At 43.3% G+C, this 15,630-nt stretch overlaps 4 protein-coding genes across 4 annotated transcripts; 3 read left to right on the top strand and 1 right to left on the bottom strand.

Moving 5' to 3' along the window:
• Positions 1 to 124: 124 nt before the first annotated feature.
• vret (vreteno) lies at positions 125 to 2,595 on the top strand. The gene is made up of 5 exons (XM_030384038.2): positions 125 to 405; positions 477 to 884; positions 945 to 1,764; positions 1,820 to 2,004; positions 2,065 to 2,595. The coding sequence occupies exons 1-5, from the start codon at positions 125 to 127 to the stop codon at positions 2,414 to 2,416; spliced, it is 2,046 nt and encodes a 681-aa protein (XP_030239898.1). The 3' UTR covers positions 2,417 to 2,595.
• Positions 1,079 to 4,216, bottom strand: LOC115562453 (uncharacterized). The gene is made up of 4 exons (XM_030384042.2): positions 3,423 to 4,216; positions 2,748 to 3,365; positions 2,641 to 2,694; positions 1,079 to 2,582 (listed from the first exon to the last, which is right to left on the bottom strand). The coding sequence occupies exons 1-4, from the start codon at positions 4,119 to 4,121 to the stop codon at positions 2,502 to 2,504; spliced, it is 1,452 nt and encodes a 483-aa protein (XP_030239902.1). The 5' UTR covers positions 4,122 to 4,216; the 3' UTR covers positions 1,079 to 2,501.
• Positions 4,217 to 4,289: 73 nt separating this feature from the next.
• Dcr-1 (Endoribonuclease Dcr-1) lies at positions 4,290 to 11,595 on the top strand. Its single transcript, XM_030384017.2, has 6 exons — positions 4,290 to 5,219; positions 5,285 to 6,831; positions 6,901 to 7,197; positions 7,262 to 8,843; positions 8,907 to 11,035; positions 11,099 to 11,595. The coding sequence occupies exons 1-6, from the start codon at positions 4,415 to 4,417 to the stop codon at positions 11,507 to 11,509; spliced, it is 6,771 nt and encodes a 2,256-aa protein (XP_030239877.1). The 5' UTR covers positions 4,290 to 4,414; the 3' UTR covers positions 11,510 to 11,595.
• Positions 11,596 to 12,773: 1,178 nt separating this feature from the next.
• Takl2 (Tak1-like 2) lies at positions 12,774 to 14,384 on the top strand. Its single transcript, XM_089265421.1, has 5 exons — positions 12,774 to 12,881; positions 12,943 to 13,242; positions 13,512 to 13,688; positions 13,881 to 14,019; positions 14,074 to 14,384. The coding sequence occupies exons 1-5, from the start codon at positions 12,825 to 12,827 to the stop codon at positions 14,247 to 14,249; spliced, it is 849 nt and encodes a 282-aa protein (XP_089121547.1). The 5' UTR covers positions 12,774 to 12,824; the 3' UTR covers positions 14,250 to 14,384.
• Positions 14,385 to 15,630: the final 1,246 nt, after the last annotated feature.

Genomic DNA, 15,630 nt, shown 5'->3' with positions numbered 1-15,630 from the left:
TTAACCAATTGGCTACTCTGTTAAATGTAGTTTGTATCGATATTTTAAGTCAGAGTGGATTTTCAATTGCCATTGCGCGCACGAGAGCTTACTGCGTATTTTGTGTTCATTGAAATCATAAAGAATGAGTGACTCTGAAGAAGTTTGGACAGATTGGGATCCCATAGCTCAGCACTATTTTGACGAGACTTCAAACAAATATGAAAGGGTCAACGTAGCGCCAGCTAAAGATAATGATAAACTGGATCGGATTTCTAAGCAACAGCAGTACCCATATTTGATTATCAAAAAGAAAAATCCATTTATAACGGAGAATTTGTTAAAAAATTATTTTGGCGATATTATCTATGACATAGAATTTCTGCCAGGATCACGCGAGTATCTCGTTTATTTTCATAACATCGGGTATGTTAAAAAAAAATAAAATAAGCGAAATACAATATTTTACAAGTATTTATTTCTTATCTCAAATTCAGATCTCTTGAGGCGGCATGGACAAAGTTTCGTCAGTTTCCGAATATAGTGCATTGTGTTGAGGGCCGCGCACAAAAAAGTAACTCAACATCATGGAAGGAGAGGGAACTAAATAATGTAGTTGAGCTGCCGCCTCCCTCTAGTGAACCAAATTCCATTAACTTGGAGTCTCGCACGATTATGATATCGGCGAGCAAGCATAAACATCCGGAATTCACGAAGGCACCCATAGTCGTTAGATCTGACTATACTAGAAAAGGCTCTCAACTGGCCGACAACGACGGGAACTATCGCTATTTAAGTGTGAAATATGAGTTTATGCTGGAGCGACATGGAGCCTATGTCTTGGAACAGAGTATTGAGAAGGATCAAGCTGTGCTTTACTTTCGATCCGGGCGTTCAATAATTAGGTAGGTATAATTTATACAGTATAACTGCATGTCTATAAATATATTTACATTTCCCTATAGGCCCAAAATCCAGCTTGAGGCTAAGCCAGCCCAAGTTGAATCACAGCTGGAGAAGCTGGCTAAGAAATGTTTGTCATGCAAATGCTACACGGACATTAGTTGCAAATTCTGTCAGATGCCCTTCTGCAATACCATCTGTTTCGACGCCCTGGCCGTTGCGCACAAGGAGAGATGTGGCAAAGGCAGTCCACCCGAGATTGACGATGCCATTATTTCTGAATTTTCAAAGATACAGCTGCCGCCGTCCGGCTCTAACGTAAAAATCTCTGCTTTCGAGCAGACCAATGTCTTATATGTGCGCTCAGCTGAAATTGGGGATGAGATTAGCTACTATAAAGTGCTGTCAGATGTGATGTTGCATGGTAAACAGGCATCCAAACTGACGAAAATGCCACAATGCGGCGAAATTGTCATCTACAAATCTAGCGTTCAAATTGTGCGGGCTATGGTCTTGAATGTCGACAATCCACAGGCCATATATGTGGTGTGCGTGGATTATGGCAATGTGGAGATCACAACGCTGGACACTCTGTACGAGTGTACTGCCTATTTGGCGGGCTTGCCGCGCTATGCTCTGCCTGTCTTGTTGCGCGCCGTGCCTAGACGGTTCATGTCGCCCAATATACGCAGCATGCTATATGAGCTAGACCACACATATACGTTTGTGCTGAAGTACTCGAAGCGTGATTTTGACTTTGACAAGGGAATGCAACGCGTCGTTCTTATTGAGAGTGAACTGAATCGCAGCCTAAATCGTTTGATTAACATAATTATCAATCCAGTGGAGCCATCGATCTCAGAAATTGGCTATAAAGAAGATGTAAGGCGGATAAACCAGATATCAACAGTTGACTCAATCTATTCTTTATTTCCAGTATCTGCAGCATGTCCATTTGCCAACAGGCAAGAATATCGAATTGGTTGTCATGGACAACACATTTATCAAATTTGGCGTCATTCACTGCACAATTCTTGATTATGCATACGAAATAACTTCCATGCAGCGCAATATTCAGCACTATGGCGAATCCATAGCCAAATGTAAATCCTTTGCTGCGCCGTAAGTAGAGTAGAAATCTCCAAGCCTAATCTGAATAACTAAAGCTAATTTAATTTTTAGTAAAAATGAACTGTGTATTGCCAAATATGAGGGCAAATGGTGCCGAGGCGTTTGCATGGAACTAGTTGGGGATGGTTATCCAAGCATCCTGTTCATAGACTATGGAAACATTGCGCCAGTCAATGTGGATGACATACGCCCATATCCACCACAATTCACATTTCCTATCTTAACTACTGAGTATGAATTGCTGGACATGCCCGACGATATAACCGAGGAGCAATTGGCCCATCTTGAAACGCATTTGGCACTTGGAGCCATTATCAACTGCGATGAGGTTATTTACAATGAACTGGATAATAACTACTCACTGCGCATAGACGTTGTGCAGAAACTTACAATGGGAAACTAATAAGTTAAGACCATGAATATCTTTATATATATATACACGTATGTATGCCATATTGAAAATTTTTAATGGTTATAAGAACTTATGTTCAAAAATGAGCCAAATGTTCTTCATGTTGTTTGCTGTAGACGTAGCTTAAGCTTGGTACCTCAACGCTTAAAAAAATATCCTGAAAAATGAAATGTATATGAAATATTGTGCATATGGATATTTAGTGCTTTGCATACCTGTAAAAAAACTTCGTTAAATGGAGGCTGCCATTGTTGCCAATCCACTAATACCTGTAATATTAAAGCTTTAACTTAAGTTTATCAGACTTTCAAAGCTGACCTACATTCTCACCAACGCCCTGTAACAAATGAGTTGGACTCACACGCTGCCTGAGTATATCCATTAATTGTTCGCTGCCATTGAATAGTCCCAAATGTTGTTGGAACTGCCATTCTTCCCAACATCCAGCTGTGATTAGCGTATAGACTCGAGCGTCCGCCGCTAGCAAATGGCTAATTTCTGATCGAGCACTAAAATTATAGAGTATTACATATTTGCAGCTACTTAAGTGCTCATGTGACAGATGTCCAGCGATGAAAAGAGCCACCTTTGGCTCTTTGGCATCCTGTGAAAAGGTCCCATTGAAGCTGTCCGCTTGACAGGAGTCTTCGACGTATGCTATATCCCAGCATTGGCAGTAACCCTTAATAATGTCCAAGCAGCTTTGATTACTTGCAACGATGGCACACTTTTGGCCATGCTTTACAACCAAATCGTCCAACATTAAATGAACAAACTCAAATTTTGCAGAGTCGTAAAGCCCCATCTCCTGCCAGGGCGGCAAGTGGGGCAGCAATGCTTGCGACACAACCTGTTGCTCTTCCAAATGCTTTAGTAGCACGGGATGATCACATATGAGCTGAGCAATTTCATAAATGTCTTGTCTTCCGCACAATTGTTGCTAAAATATATAACCTTCATAAATGGATGTCTAAAATATTGTATACAAGCATTGCACCTTTTCCAAATACTCACAGTATTCGGCGAGCAACAGCATTGATTGGCATTGAAGTTCGGCTGGTGCCAGCATGCAAATATATTCGTCTAGCTTAACGGGAGGAGCAGCTGCAGTGACAACATCGCATTTTAACTCTGATGATCGTTTCGGCTTTCTTAGCATGCTCGGCAGCCTTGGGAGTTTCTGGGAGTTGCCCGGGCGGGCGGGTTCATTATGGGCGGACACCATGCCGATAGATTCCTCTTGCTGTCGATACCAGTTTTCAATTTCTTCTCTACGCTGTGATATACATTCATCAGCAGTCCTGAGCTCCTCTTGTATCTCGATGTCTCTCGTGCCGATTTCGAGCAGGGCATCTTCATGAATTTTGTCCCGGTTAAAGCACGTCAAAACGTCTATTACTTTGCCTGTTTCATCCTTCAAGGTTGCTTTGGTTGCAGTCAATTCGAGAGTTCCATTGCCTGTCCATGTTTTATGTTTTTTATTTGACTGCTTACGCCAGAGCACGAGAAAAATGCGCTTGTCTTTCAGAGGATTTTCTCCCTCATTGTACTTATTTGGCCTAAATCCTTTATAAGCACCAGATGCGCCCCATTCTGTTTCCAGAGGAGTGGCAGCACTTTGGGCAGCATCCAGCTCAGCAACAGAGACACCCGTTTTGGCTGCTCTGCGTATTGATGGCGCCTTAGAACGTCGCATTTGGAATCTAAACAGAAAATCAAACAGTTTCGAACTACCGCTTTGCTCTGCTCTCCTTACAATGTGATGAAATGTAAGCAAAGCAATATCGAAAAGATAACTGTTAACTTACAGTCGGGTTTTTCCTGTTAATTCTAGCCGATATATCGTGATATTCATCGAGCTCAGACCAAACGATTTATCGATGATGCAAAAAAGCATCCGAACCGGCGTTTCCACATTGTGGATTACCCACCAATTCCAATTGCAGTGGAACTGCAGTAGACTCGGGAGTGTTGGACACAAATGACATTATGGCGTTCCATTGGTGCGACAACAACCTGCATACCACAGTGTTCACCCCGCGAGATTTTCAAGTGGAGCTGCTTGCGACTGCCTTTGAGCGTAACACGATTATCTGTTTGGGTCATAGAAGCTCCAAGGAGTTTATAGCACTCAAGTTACTGCAAGAGCTTTCTAGACAAGGACGCCGGAACGGTAAAGTGAGCGTGTACCTGACCAATCAGATTGATGCTGAGAACACGTCCATCTACACGATGCTCACGCATCTCACCGATCTCAAAGTGTGGCAGGAACAGCGAGATCAGGGAATTTCAGCTGATCATTGCTGGACCGACTACCATGTCAGTATACACAAGCCGTCTTCCTTTCTACTCCTGCTGAAAACTGGAAATCTGCAACTAAGTAGCGTTCAACTGATTGTGCTTGAGGATTGTCACGACAGCGCTGTCTATCGCAGTATTTTGCCCATTTTCGAGGAATTTATTCTGCCAGCAAAGTCTGTTGATCGTCCCCGAATATTGGGGCTGGCGGGTCCCTTGCATAGTGCAAACTGTGAGCTTGAGGAACTGCACGCCATGTTGGACACACTGGAGCAGCAGATGCTGTGTCGCATCGAAACAGCCAGTGACATTGTCACCGTGCTGCGATACTGTGCCAAGCCCCATGAGTATATTGTGCAATGTGCGCCCTTACAACTGGACCACTTGTCTCGTGTGATAGTCGATATCCTGACCACGCATAAGTCGTTCCTAAGTGATCATCGCTATGATCCCTTTGAGATTTATGGCACCGATCAATTCATGGAGGACTTAAAAGGTATTTGCTCAGGGATACACCTTTAAGCTATCTTCTCTTATTCCATTGACAAATTTAATTCACAGATATTCCCGATCCCAAGCAGGATCCACTAAATGTGCTAGATGCCCTACTTTCTGTGCTCCATGAAATGGGACCTTGGTGTACGCAACGCGCCGCACTTTATTTCTACCAACGCAACGAGAAGCTGAAAGTTAAGACTCCACACGAACGACACTATTTGCTTTTCTGCCTGGTGAACACAGCGCTGATCGAAATAAATGCCCTGTGCGAACAAACATTCCAAAAGCTAATGGTTGAGGACCCTCTGGGTACCATAGAGCGGTACTCTAGTCCCAAGGTGCGGCGGCTGTTGCGAGTACTACGCTGTTTCAAACCAGCTGAGGCGCACAACCAGGCCGAGGGATTGCGTAAAATGCGCCATCAGGTGGAGCAGACTGATTTCAATAAATTGTCGCAGGCACTCAAAGCCAAGTGCCACGTGGTTGAACAGCTGGATGAGAAGAATGTGGAAACAAGTAGTATAGTTAACAATCTGCAGCAACTCGTACAATCGTCAGAAAAGGGAGCAAAGGTGGCGGCGCAAGCCAAAGCCAACACCGATGAAAACGCTCCAGGAACTCAACCAACGACCACCACAACGAAATCCAAATCCAATGGACAGCAGCACTCAAGGAGGCGGATGCACACAAGGCGGCACAATCGACACCACAATGACGCGGGCGAGACCCTTTGTGCTCTTATCTATTGCAATCAAAATCACACGGCTCGCGTTCTATTCGAACTGTTGGCGGAGTTGAGTCGACGCGATCCTCATCTAAAGTTCCTGCGCTGCCAGTATACCACGGATCGCGTGGCTGATCCGGCCACAGAGCCAAAAGAAGCTGAACTGGAGCATAGGCGGCAGGAGGATGTGCTGAAACGGTTTCGCATGCACGATTGTAATGTGCTAATTGGCACCTCGGTGCTAGAGGAGGGAATTGATGTGCCCAAGTGCAATCTGGTAATTCGCTGGGATCCACCCACAACTTATCGCAGCTATGTGCAATGCAAGGGACGTGCGCGAGCCGCACCCGCTTACCATATAATGCTTGTAGCACCCACGTATGATCCGTCTGATGCGGCAATCAAAGCTGCAGTGCAGCTCAATGCGCAGAGCCATCGATTTATCTGTGCAACGTCCAGCGATGATACAGCGAATGCTGACCAGGAGGTGGACAGCGATTCAGACGACTCTGCACTGCCCAATTCGCTTGCTTCCGATCCATATACTTTTGGAACTGCTCGTGGAACGGTCAAAATACTCAATCCAGAGGTGTTTAGCAACCAACCGCCCACCGTGTGTGACATAAAACTGCAGGAGATCCAGGACGAGGCGCCCGCTGTTCTAGATGCCGGCAATTCCAGTGACGATGCCATTAGCTTATCGAATACCACGCCTAGTGACAGAAGCGCGGAGCGTAGACCCAAGCAACGCTTCCAATGCGAACTCCATTCGATGCCAGATATTGAGTCAGCCACTGAGGTAAATGTTCCGGCAATAGCAGACAATCTGACAAGTACAACACAGGTGCTGGTGCATCGAATGGCACAATATCGCGAGATCGAGCAGGTAATTGTTATTAATAGTCAGTAAACTTTATATGTATGTATTTATTTAATACTTGCTTACTTATTTCAGATGCTGTTATCGAAGTGTGCCAATACGGAGCCCGCCGAGCTGGAGCAGATACAAGCGGAGCGATTCACGAGCTGCCTTGCCGCCTATAGGCCCAAGCCGCACCTGTCAACCGGCGCCTCAGTTGACTTAAGTACTGCCATAGCCCTGGTCAACAAATATTGCGCCCGGCTGCCCAGCGATACCTTCACCAAGCTAACAGCTCTGTGGCGTTGTGCGAGCGCCGTTCGTGACGGCGTCACGTTATACCAGTACACGTTGCGCCTGCCCATTAATTCACCTCTAAAGCACGATATTATTGTAAGATTTTTGAATATATGCTGCAATTTGAGTATTTCCAAACCGATTTATTTTCTCATTAAAGGGTCTGCCGATGCCCACTCAGACACTTGCACGGCGGTTGGCCGCACTGCAGGCCTGTGTGGATCTGCATAAGATTGGTGAACTGGACGATCAGCTGCAGCCCATTGGTAAGGAGGGCTTTCGGGCACTGGAGCCAGACTGGGAGTGCTTCGATTTGGAGCCAGAGGACGAGCAGATAGTGCAACAAAATGACGAGCCACGGCCGGGCACCACAAAACGGCGGCAATATTACTACAAGCGTATTGCATCGGAGTTTTGTGACTGCCGTCCTGTGGCTGGCGCTCCTTGCTACCTGTATTTCATTCAGCTAACACTACAGTGTCCTATACCTGAAGAGCAGAACACCCGCGGTCGCAAAATCTATCCGCCGGAAGAGGCACAACAAGGCTTCGGCATATTGACGCTGAAACGCATACCAAAGCTGAGCGCCTTCTCGATATTTACGCGATCTGGTGAGGTAAAGGTATCGCTGGATCTGGCACGTGATCGTGTTGTCCTAACTGAGGAGCAGATTAAGTGCATCAATGTTTTCCTTAACTATACTTTCACAAATGTGTTGCGTCTGCAAAAGTTCCTCATGCTCTTCGATCCAGACTCCACGGAAAACTGCGTGTTCATTGTGCCCACGATAAGGTCGACGGCAGACAGTCGGATTATTGACTGGCAATTTCTGGAGCTCATTCAAGCCACTGGGAACATGATGCCACAGCCAGTGCCAGATGAGGAACGGCAAAAGCAATCATTCGATGCTCAACGTTTTCAGGACGCTGTCGTTATGCCCTGGTATCGGAACCAAGATCAGCCACAGTACTTCTATGTAGCCGAAATCTGCCCACATTTGTCGCCACTGAGCTGCTTTCCGGGCGACCATTATCGCACCTTTAAGCATTACTATCTAGTTAAATATGGGCTCACCATACAGAATGCAACGCAGCCTCTGCTCGATGTGGATCACACGAGTGCACGGTTAAATTTTCTAACTCCGCGTTACGTGAATCGAAAGGGCGTGGCACTACCCACCAGTTCGGAGGAAACGAAGCGGGCAAAGCGAGAAAATCTTGAACAAAAGCAGATTCTAGTTCCCGAACTCTGTACAGTGCATCCGTTCCCGGCGTCTCTATGGCGCACAGCAGTTTGTCTGCCCTGCATCCTGTACCGCATCAATGGGCTGCTGTTGGCTGACGATATTCGAAAACAGGTCTCTGCGGATCTTGGCCTCGGCCGGCAACAAATCGATGATGAGGAGTTCGAGTGGCCCATGCTAGACTTTGGCTGGAGCCTCTCGGAAGTGCTGAAGAAATCCCGCGAGTCTAAGCAGAAATCCGATAGCAAAGAGGCAATCAACGAAGTTACGGAGGACTTGGCTGTCGAGACAGTAGCTGAGCCAAGCCTGGATAAAGTAGAGAAGACTGCCAACGAGCTGGTTATTGAAGGAGAAGAACAGTTAAGCAGTACGGCAGAATTTATAGAGATAGGCACCTGGTCGAATGACATGGCCGATGACATAGCCAGCTATTCAGAGGGTGATGACGATGAGGAGGATGAAGATTTTTTGCCAGTGCTTCCCGCTAATGTTAAGTTCTGTAAGTTGAGGTTATTCAATCGTTAGCAAAAAATTATCAAATCTCATTCCATTTACCTTATAGGCGATCAACAGATGCGATACGGTTCGCCGACGTTTTGGGATGTCAGCAATACCAATAGCTTTAAGCAGCCAGCTGACTCTGTCCAACAGCGAACCGCTAAACCGCGAGGCGGTGGTGGCGCGGGCAAATCTGCAAAAGTAGAGGGAAAACCCAAATACGCCTACTACGAATCGGATAATTCCCTTAGCTCCAGCAGTGATGATGACGATCATGTAGGGCCGGTTCACAACTACAGCTCGGATGACGATGATTCGGATGACATTGCCGCCGGCCGCATTGAGTTCACATCGAAGAACGAGGCGGAGGCCATCGAAACAGCTCAAGAGCTGGAAAAGCGCCAGAAACAGATGTCCATTATTCAAGCCACCAATGCCAACGAGCGCCAATATCAAGAGACAAAGAATTTGCTCATAGGGTACAACTTCGAGCATGCGGAGCGTAGTAACAGTGTCAACTACGAGCAGTCCATTGTTCGCTTTAAGTCAGAGATTGAGACCTGCGGCATGCTGGTGTCACAAGACGAGGAGCTCAACATCAAGCGAACAGAAGACAGCCTAGTCAAAGTGGACAAAGATGGGGCTACGTTGCAGCTGGAGCTGCTTAAGCAACTGCTGCCATACGTGCCAGAAGATGCAATTTTGGCTAAGCTCGATAGCCACGAGTCGCTGGAGCTCTCTGATCTGGTTGAGCTAAATGCAAGTTGGCTGCAGCAGCATGAACCTGAAACCTACACCGTATTGGGTTGTGGCGCTAGCTTTGACAACTACAATGATCACCACCTACTGAGCTTGGACAATAAACAGATCAGACTTGAGTATCAAAGAGAATCGGCAACGAATAATGAAAGTGCTGTGAATCCAACGGAAAGGCTCTTAACAGGCAGGCCTGATGCCGGGTTTAGTTTCGATCAGCAGCCGGAGCTGGTAGGGCATCCCGGACCCAGCCCCAGCATCATTTTGCAGGCACTGACAATGTCAAATGCCAACGATGGCATTAATTTGGAGCGTCTGGAGACAATTGGAGACTCGTTCCTCAAGTATGCAATTACAACATATCTGTATATCACCTATGAGAATGTGCACGAGGGCAAGTTAAGCCATCTGCGCTCCAAGCAAGTGGCCAATCTCAATCTGTATCGATTGGGGCGACGCAAGCGACTAGGCGAATATATGATAGCCACCAAGTTCGAGCCGCACGATAATTGGCTGCCGCCCTGCTATTATGTACCCAAAGAGCTGGAAAAGGCGCTAATTGAGGCTAAAATTCCAACGCACCACTGGAAGCTGGCCGACCTGCTGGATATCAAGAATTTGAGCAGCGTGCAAATCTGCGAGTTGGTTCGTGAAAAGGCCGAAGCATTGGGCCTGGGCACCAATGCAGATCAGCCCACAGCAACACAACAAAATGCTGATTTGGACGACTCGAACGAGACGAACGATTTCAGTTGCTTCATTCCATATAATCTAGTCTCGCAGCATAGCATACCGGACAAATCTATAGCGGATTGTGTAGAGGCGTTGATTGGCGCTTATCTCATCGAGTGTGGTCCGCGCGGCGCATTGCTCTTTATGGCCTGGCTGGGAGTCCGTGTGCTGCCCTACCAAATGGAACCGGCTCCTGCAGACGTTAGCCAACGCAAGCCGGGCAGCACGAAGCCAGATGACAACAACATGGTTACCGTATATGGTGATTGGCCGACGCCGCGCAGTCCGCTTCTGCACTTTGCACCCAATGCGCATAGGGAGCTGGAGGAGCTGCTTAGTGGATTTGAGGAATTCGAGGCCAGCCTGGGCTATACTTTTAGAGATCGTTCCTATTTACTGCAGGCCATGACGCATGCCAGTTACACGCCCAATCGTCTAACAGATTGTTATCAGCGTCTCGAATTTCTGGGCGATGCCGTCCTCGACTACCTGATAACACGACATTTGTATGAGGATCCACGCCAACATTCGCCAGGCGCTTTGACTGATCTACGTTCGGCTTTAGTGAACAACACAATCTTTGCCTCATTGGCTGTGCGGCATGGCTTCCACAAGTATTTTCGTCATCTATCACCCGGACTCAACGACGTCATCGACCGCTTTGTTCGCATTCAGCAGGAGAACGGTCACTGCATAAGCGAAGAGGTGAGTTTCAATTTGAAATCAATCAGACATGATAATGACATCGTATATCTTTATTATTATTAGTATTATCTGCTCTCTGAGGAGGAGTGCGATGATGCCGAGGATGTTGAGGTGCCTAAGGCATTGGGCGATGTATTCGAATCAATCGCCGGTGCCATATTTCTCGACTCGAATATGTCCCTGGATGTGGTGTGGCAGGTATTCAGCAATATGATGAAGCCAGAGATAGAGCAGTTTAGCAATTCTGTGCCAAAGTCACCCATACGAGAGCTGCTCGAGCTGGAGCCGGAAACGGCCAAATTTGGCAAGCCAGAGAAACTGGCGGACGGACGTCGCGTTCGCGTCACTGTTGATGTCTTTTGCAAGGGCACATTCCGCGGCATCGGACGCAACTACCGTATAGCCAAATGTACGGCTGCCAAATGTGCACTCCGACAGCTGAAAAAGCAAGGCCTGATAGCCAAGAAAGACTAAAGGTGTGGCGCTGTGCTGTGAATGTACAATGTAGTTGTAGGTGTCCACATGTAGATATATAACAAATAAATGCTCCAATAACAATATTTTAATAAATTAAACTTATATTTAAATAATAATTAATGTAGGCAGCATGACCAACCCTCAACATGTTGCCGATTCTATGCAATAAAGACTTAATTTTGTAATACGTTCCCTCTATGTGTATATACTCTAATATATATAACTTGACTTCATTTGCCGGCTTGATAATGGCTAACAATTTAATCGTTCTATTTGTTTATACCTACATATAAAAGCTCATTTTTATTTATAAAGTATTATTCATGCTTTATATATAAGGATAGAAAGCGAGAAACATGAGTTATTATACTCATTCACGAAAGTGAAATAGTATATTGGTTTTGTGCAATGTCCGTCTTCCTGTCTGTCCGACTGTCCGACTGTCCGTCTATCCGTATGAACGCAAAAGTTTATATCTCCTAAAGTGTAAGAGCTAGAAGCTTCAAATTTGGATAGTAAATTACCAGTAACCTCCTCTATCGATTCCCAAAATAATATTGTTACGCCTCTTTAGGGGCGTGGCATATAGAAAAATACCCTGTAATTTTTGTAATTTTTTTTTGGAGCGTAAGCATCCAAATGTTCCATGAACTGGCCAAAAATGAAGGGTCTACGCCCAATAGGAGCTTGGCAAATCGAGAAAAACTGAACTTTCTACAGTATTAGAGCAAAACTGAGCTACTAAATGACTGATGGGGTGTTAATGAGTATTCCGCAGTTGGAAACGCCCGACTGCTACTTTATTACTGGTTAGTCTTATCAAATTTCTCATCCGAATCGAGAGTGGACGACTAGCAAATGTCTTGTGACTTCAAAGGTAACCGTCAAAATGGCATTTGGGGCTTTTTCCAACCATGCAGAAAACAGAGCAAAATACTGACTGGTTCTAGAACTATGTATCTTAATGAAATTTAGAATGACAAATGTGTGTAATATTTTTTTTTTTTCAGATTATAAATACGCATAAGTGCAGAGAAATTGCAGACTTTCGCTTAAATGGCTTTTAATCTTAACCCAAAAAATAAACGAGATGAGCGATTTATACGTTGATAATTACAAAAGGATAAACGAAAGGCGAATGGACAGAAATATAAATATCGACTCAGCTCGTTGAACCGAAAAATAATACAAATTACAAATTAAACATTAAAAACAATATACCCACAATTTCCATTTATACAGGGAATCAACCTAAATTTTCAATGAAATAAAATTCGATTAGTACACAGTGAGCTCGCGTCTGAAACGGAAAATGGACGGAAACAACTATATAGAGTCAATTGACTTTGTAAAAATAACTAATTCTATAGTAAGTGCTTATAAATAACGTAGATGTGGTTTGTCCAAGTAATAGAAATTGTGCGTTATAGGAAATCGCAACCGGAACCTATGGAACCGTCTTTAAAGGACAATATTATAATAAAACCGTAGCAGTTAAAAAATTCATATCCTACGCTGACATTAGCAATGTTGAAAAAGCGCTAAGAGCCTTGCGAGACGTTAAGCATCCAAACATCCTCACCTTGATTGGCGATTCACGCAATGGAGGTAACCTGTATTCAATTATGGAGTATGCTGACGGGGGATCTCTGAAAGATTTTTTGCATAGCCCGCCGCTGATTGCGTATAAATTGAATCATGTTGTCAATTGGGCCCTCCAGTACTTTTCGGTATATTGCCAAATATTTATACGTATAGCCTGACGTCAGAATGGCTGCGATAAGCGATGCGATAATATTGAGCGACAAAGTGCGCGAAAGCACTGCATGCACATTTACATGTAATCGCTTTAAACATGCCAGAGTGCAAGCAATTACTCGCAATGTTTCTCTTTCAGTCTGTCATGTCATCGCTTTGCAGATCGCTGCGATTATTCTCGCGGCCACTCTGACGTTAGCCTTATTGTATACATGTATATTTACTTCTTTTATTTTACCAGGCCGTTGCGTATCTTCATACGAGAGATCCGCTATTGCTGCATGGCGATTTGAAGCCGTCGAATATGTTGCTAATGGATAGCCGTCGTGTCTTGAAAATCTCTGACTTCGGATCTGTGCGCGCTGGGGCAACCACTGACACAAATCAGCGTACCAGGGTGCCCTATATTGCACCAGAGGCTAGTATCTGATCATATGCAAAGTGCAAGCGAGTCTATTAGTTTTGAGCATCTTTTGCAGTAACTGTGTACATATGTATGTGTTGTATACCCTCGTCCATATACATACATATATTACAATGCATTATCAAATATAAGTGAACTGATCAACCTGTCAGTTGCTTATATTTATGTGCGTAATTTCATTTGCAGACGTGTGATCGTGGGAAACGTACAAAGGAATCGGAGGTGTACACCTGTGGCATTATCTTATGGGAATTGCTGTCGCGCAAACAGCCCTACGAAAACACTGATTTAGCTCCTTACAAAATAATGGAGGAATGTATAAAAGGTACGGTATGACTTGGTATTAACTGCAATTACTTAAGATAATATTACATTATAGGGATGCGTCCAGATTTGGGAGACATCGAAATGGTTTATCCCGAAGAATTGAAAACATTGATAGTCAACAGCTGGGATACGGTTCCTGGGAATCGTCCCAAGATAAACCATTTCGTTGACTTTTTCTCAACGTACTTTGAACAAAATAATATTAATGCCACAGATCTAAGTATCTAATGGGGCATCCAAGAAGATTCCAATTCCAATCAACATTCCATTTAGTACAATATTTGTGAATTTCCTATAAACTCTGTATTTATGTATTTTGCTGTTACATACATATTTAAATAAATTTTGATTATGGAATGAGAACTTAATTTGTAGTTTTTATAAACATCTCAGTATAATTGATTGATTGATTGCGAAGGAAATTTAAAATCTAAAATGAATATCGATTACATTAGAACATTTACATTTGTGGATGAGAATAGAAATCTCTGGCCAAAATATTTACATATAAACAAAACAAAATCGCATTGATGAATGGGTGATTAGACACCTTCGCTGTATCAAATATGTGGTTAATTTAACTGTGAATATTGGCGAATACATCATTTATATAAATGTCATATAAATATGTGACTAAGTGAGTTAATTATTGAATATATGATCGATCACTAGTAATAAATTTGATAAGTTCTCCGTTTCCGATTCATAAAACTTGTAATGGTTAAAACATATATATTATTTCAAGTTGACTTTTTTGTTCCTTTTTGATTTATGGAGGAACGAAAACGTTTAACTTGTATTTGTTATGTATGTACGTTTCGTGTTATTTTTTTGTTATAGCTAATCGTTTGCGCCTCTTTATCAATAAAAAATTGTAACGTTTCATAAATGTTCACATTTGAGTATACTAAGTTATATAATTGTTTCGTTAGTTACATATGTTAAATTTGTATTTTCTTCGTTTTGTTTTGTTTTTCATTTTCATTTTAATAATAGTTGCATACTTTAACCTTACTTAAATATAGTTTAGTTAATTAAAATTGTTTGGTATAATTGTTAATTTCATACTCGTTAATAATTGTTCTTGTTTCTCTATATTTTTCGCTTCACTTTTTCACCGCACGTTCCTGCCTACGATTTGTTCAATGTCTTCTTTATATAATGAATGTTAATGCATGTGTAGATATCTTTGTATTGTTGTAATATACGTTTACCCAAAACTCGGTCTAATTGTTTCTCTCTTGATTGCGTGTTGTCAATTTATCGTCTTTAAAGAACGAAAATCAAATGCAACTGAACGACATGAGAAATTATAGTGTGAAAATTTGGATGAATGATATAAGAACAGATTGACGAATAAATAGTCATTGTCGAACAAGCGAAAAGCCTTAGATTAACAAACCAAAATAAAAAAAAATTGTTCAAATATTAACAGAAGTTATCAGAAACGCGTTTATTACATTTGAATTGGTTATGATATGTAAATAGAGCATAGAACACAATACAAGGAATATACAATAATAAATTAGAGTGTAAAAATAATTATATATAACTGAGGTTACATACGCTGCCAAATATAGAGTTCAAATTATTGCATATATACGATATT

Source organism: Drosophila navojoa, chromosome 2 (genome assembly GCF_054131105.1).
Source record: "Drosophila navojoa isolate 15081-1374.11 chromosome 2, UAZ_NAV_1.0, whole genome shotgun sequence".
NCBI classification, from domain to species: domain Eukaryota; kingdom Metazoa; phylum Arthropoda; class Insecta; order Diptera; family Drosophilidae; genus Drosophila; species Drosophila navojoa.
The sequence above is the reverse complement of the archived record's forward strand: the minus strand, read 5'-3'. Positions and strand labels throughout refer to the sequence as shown.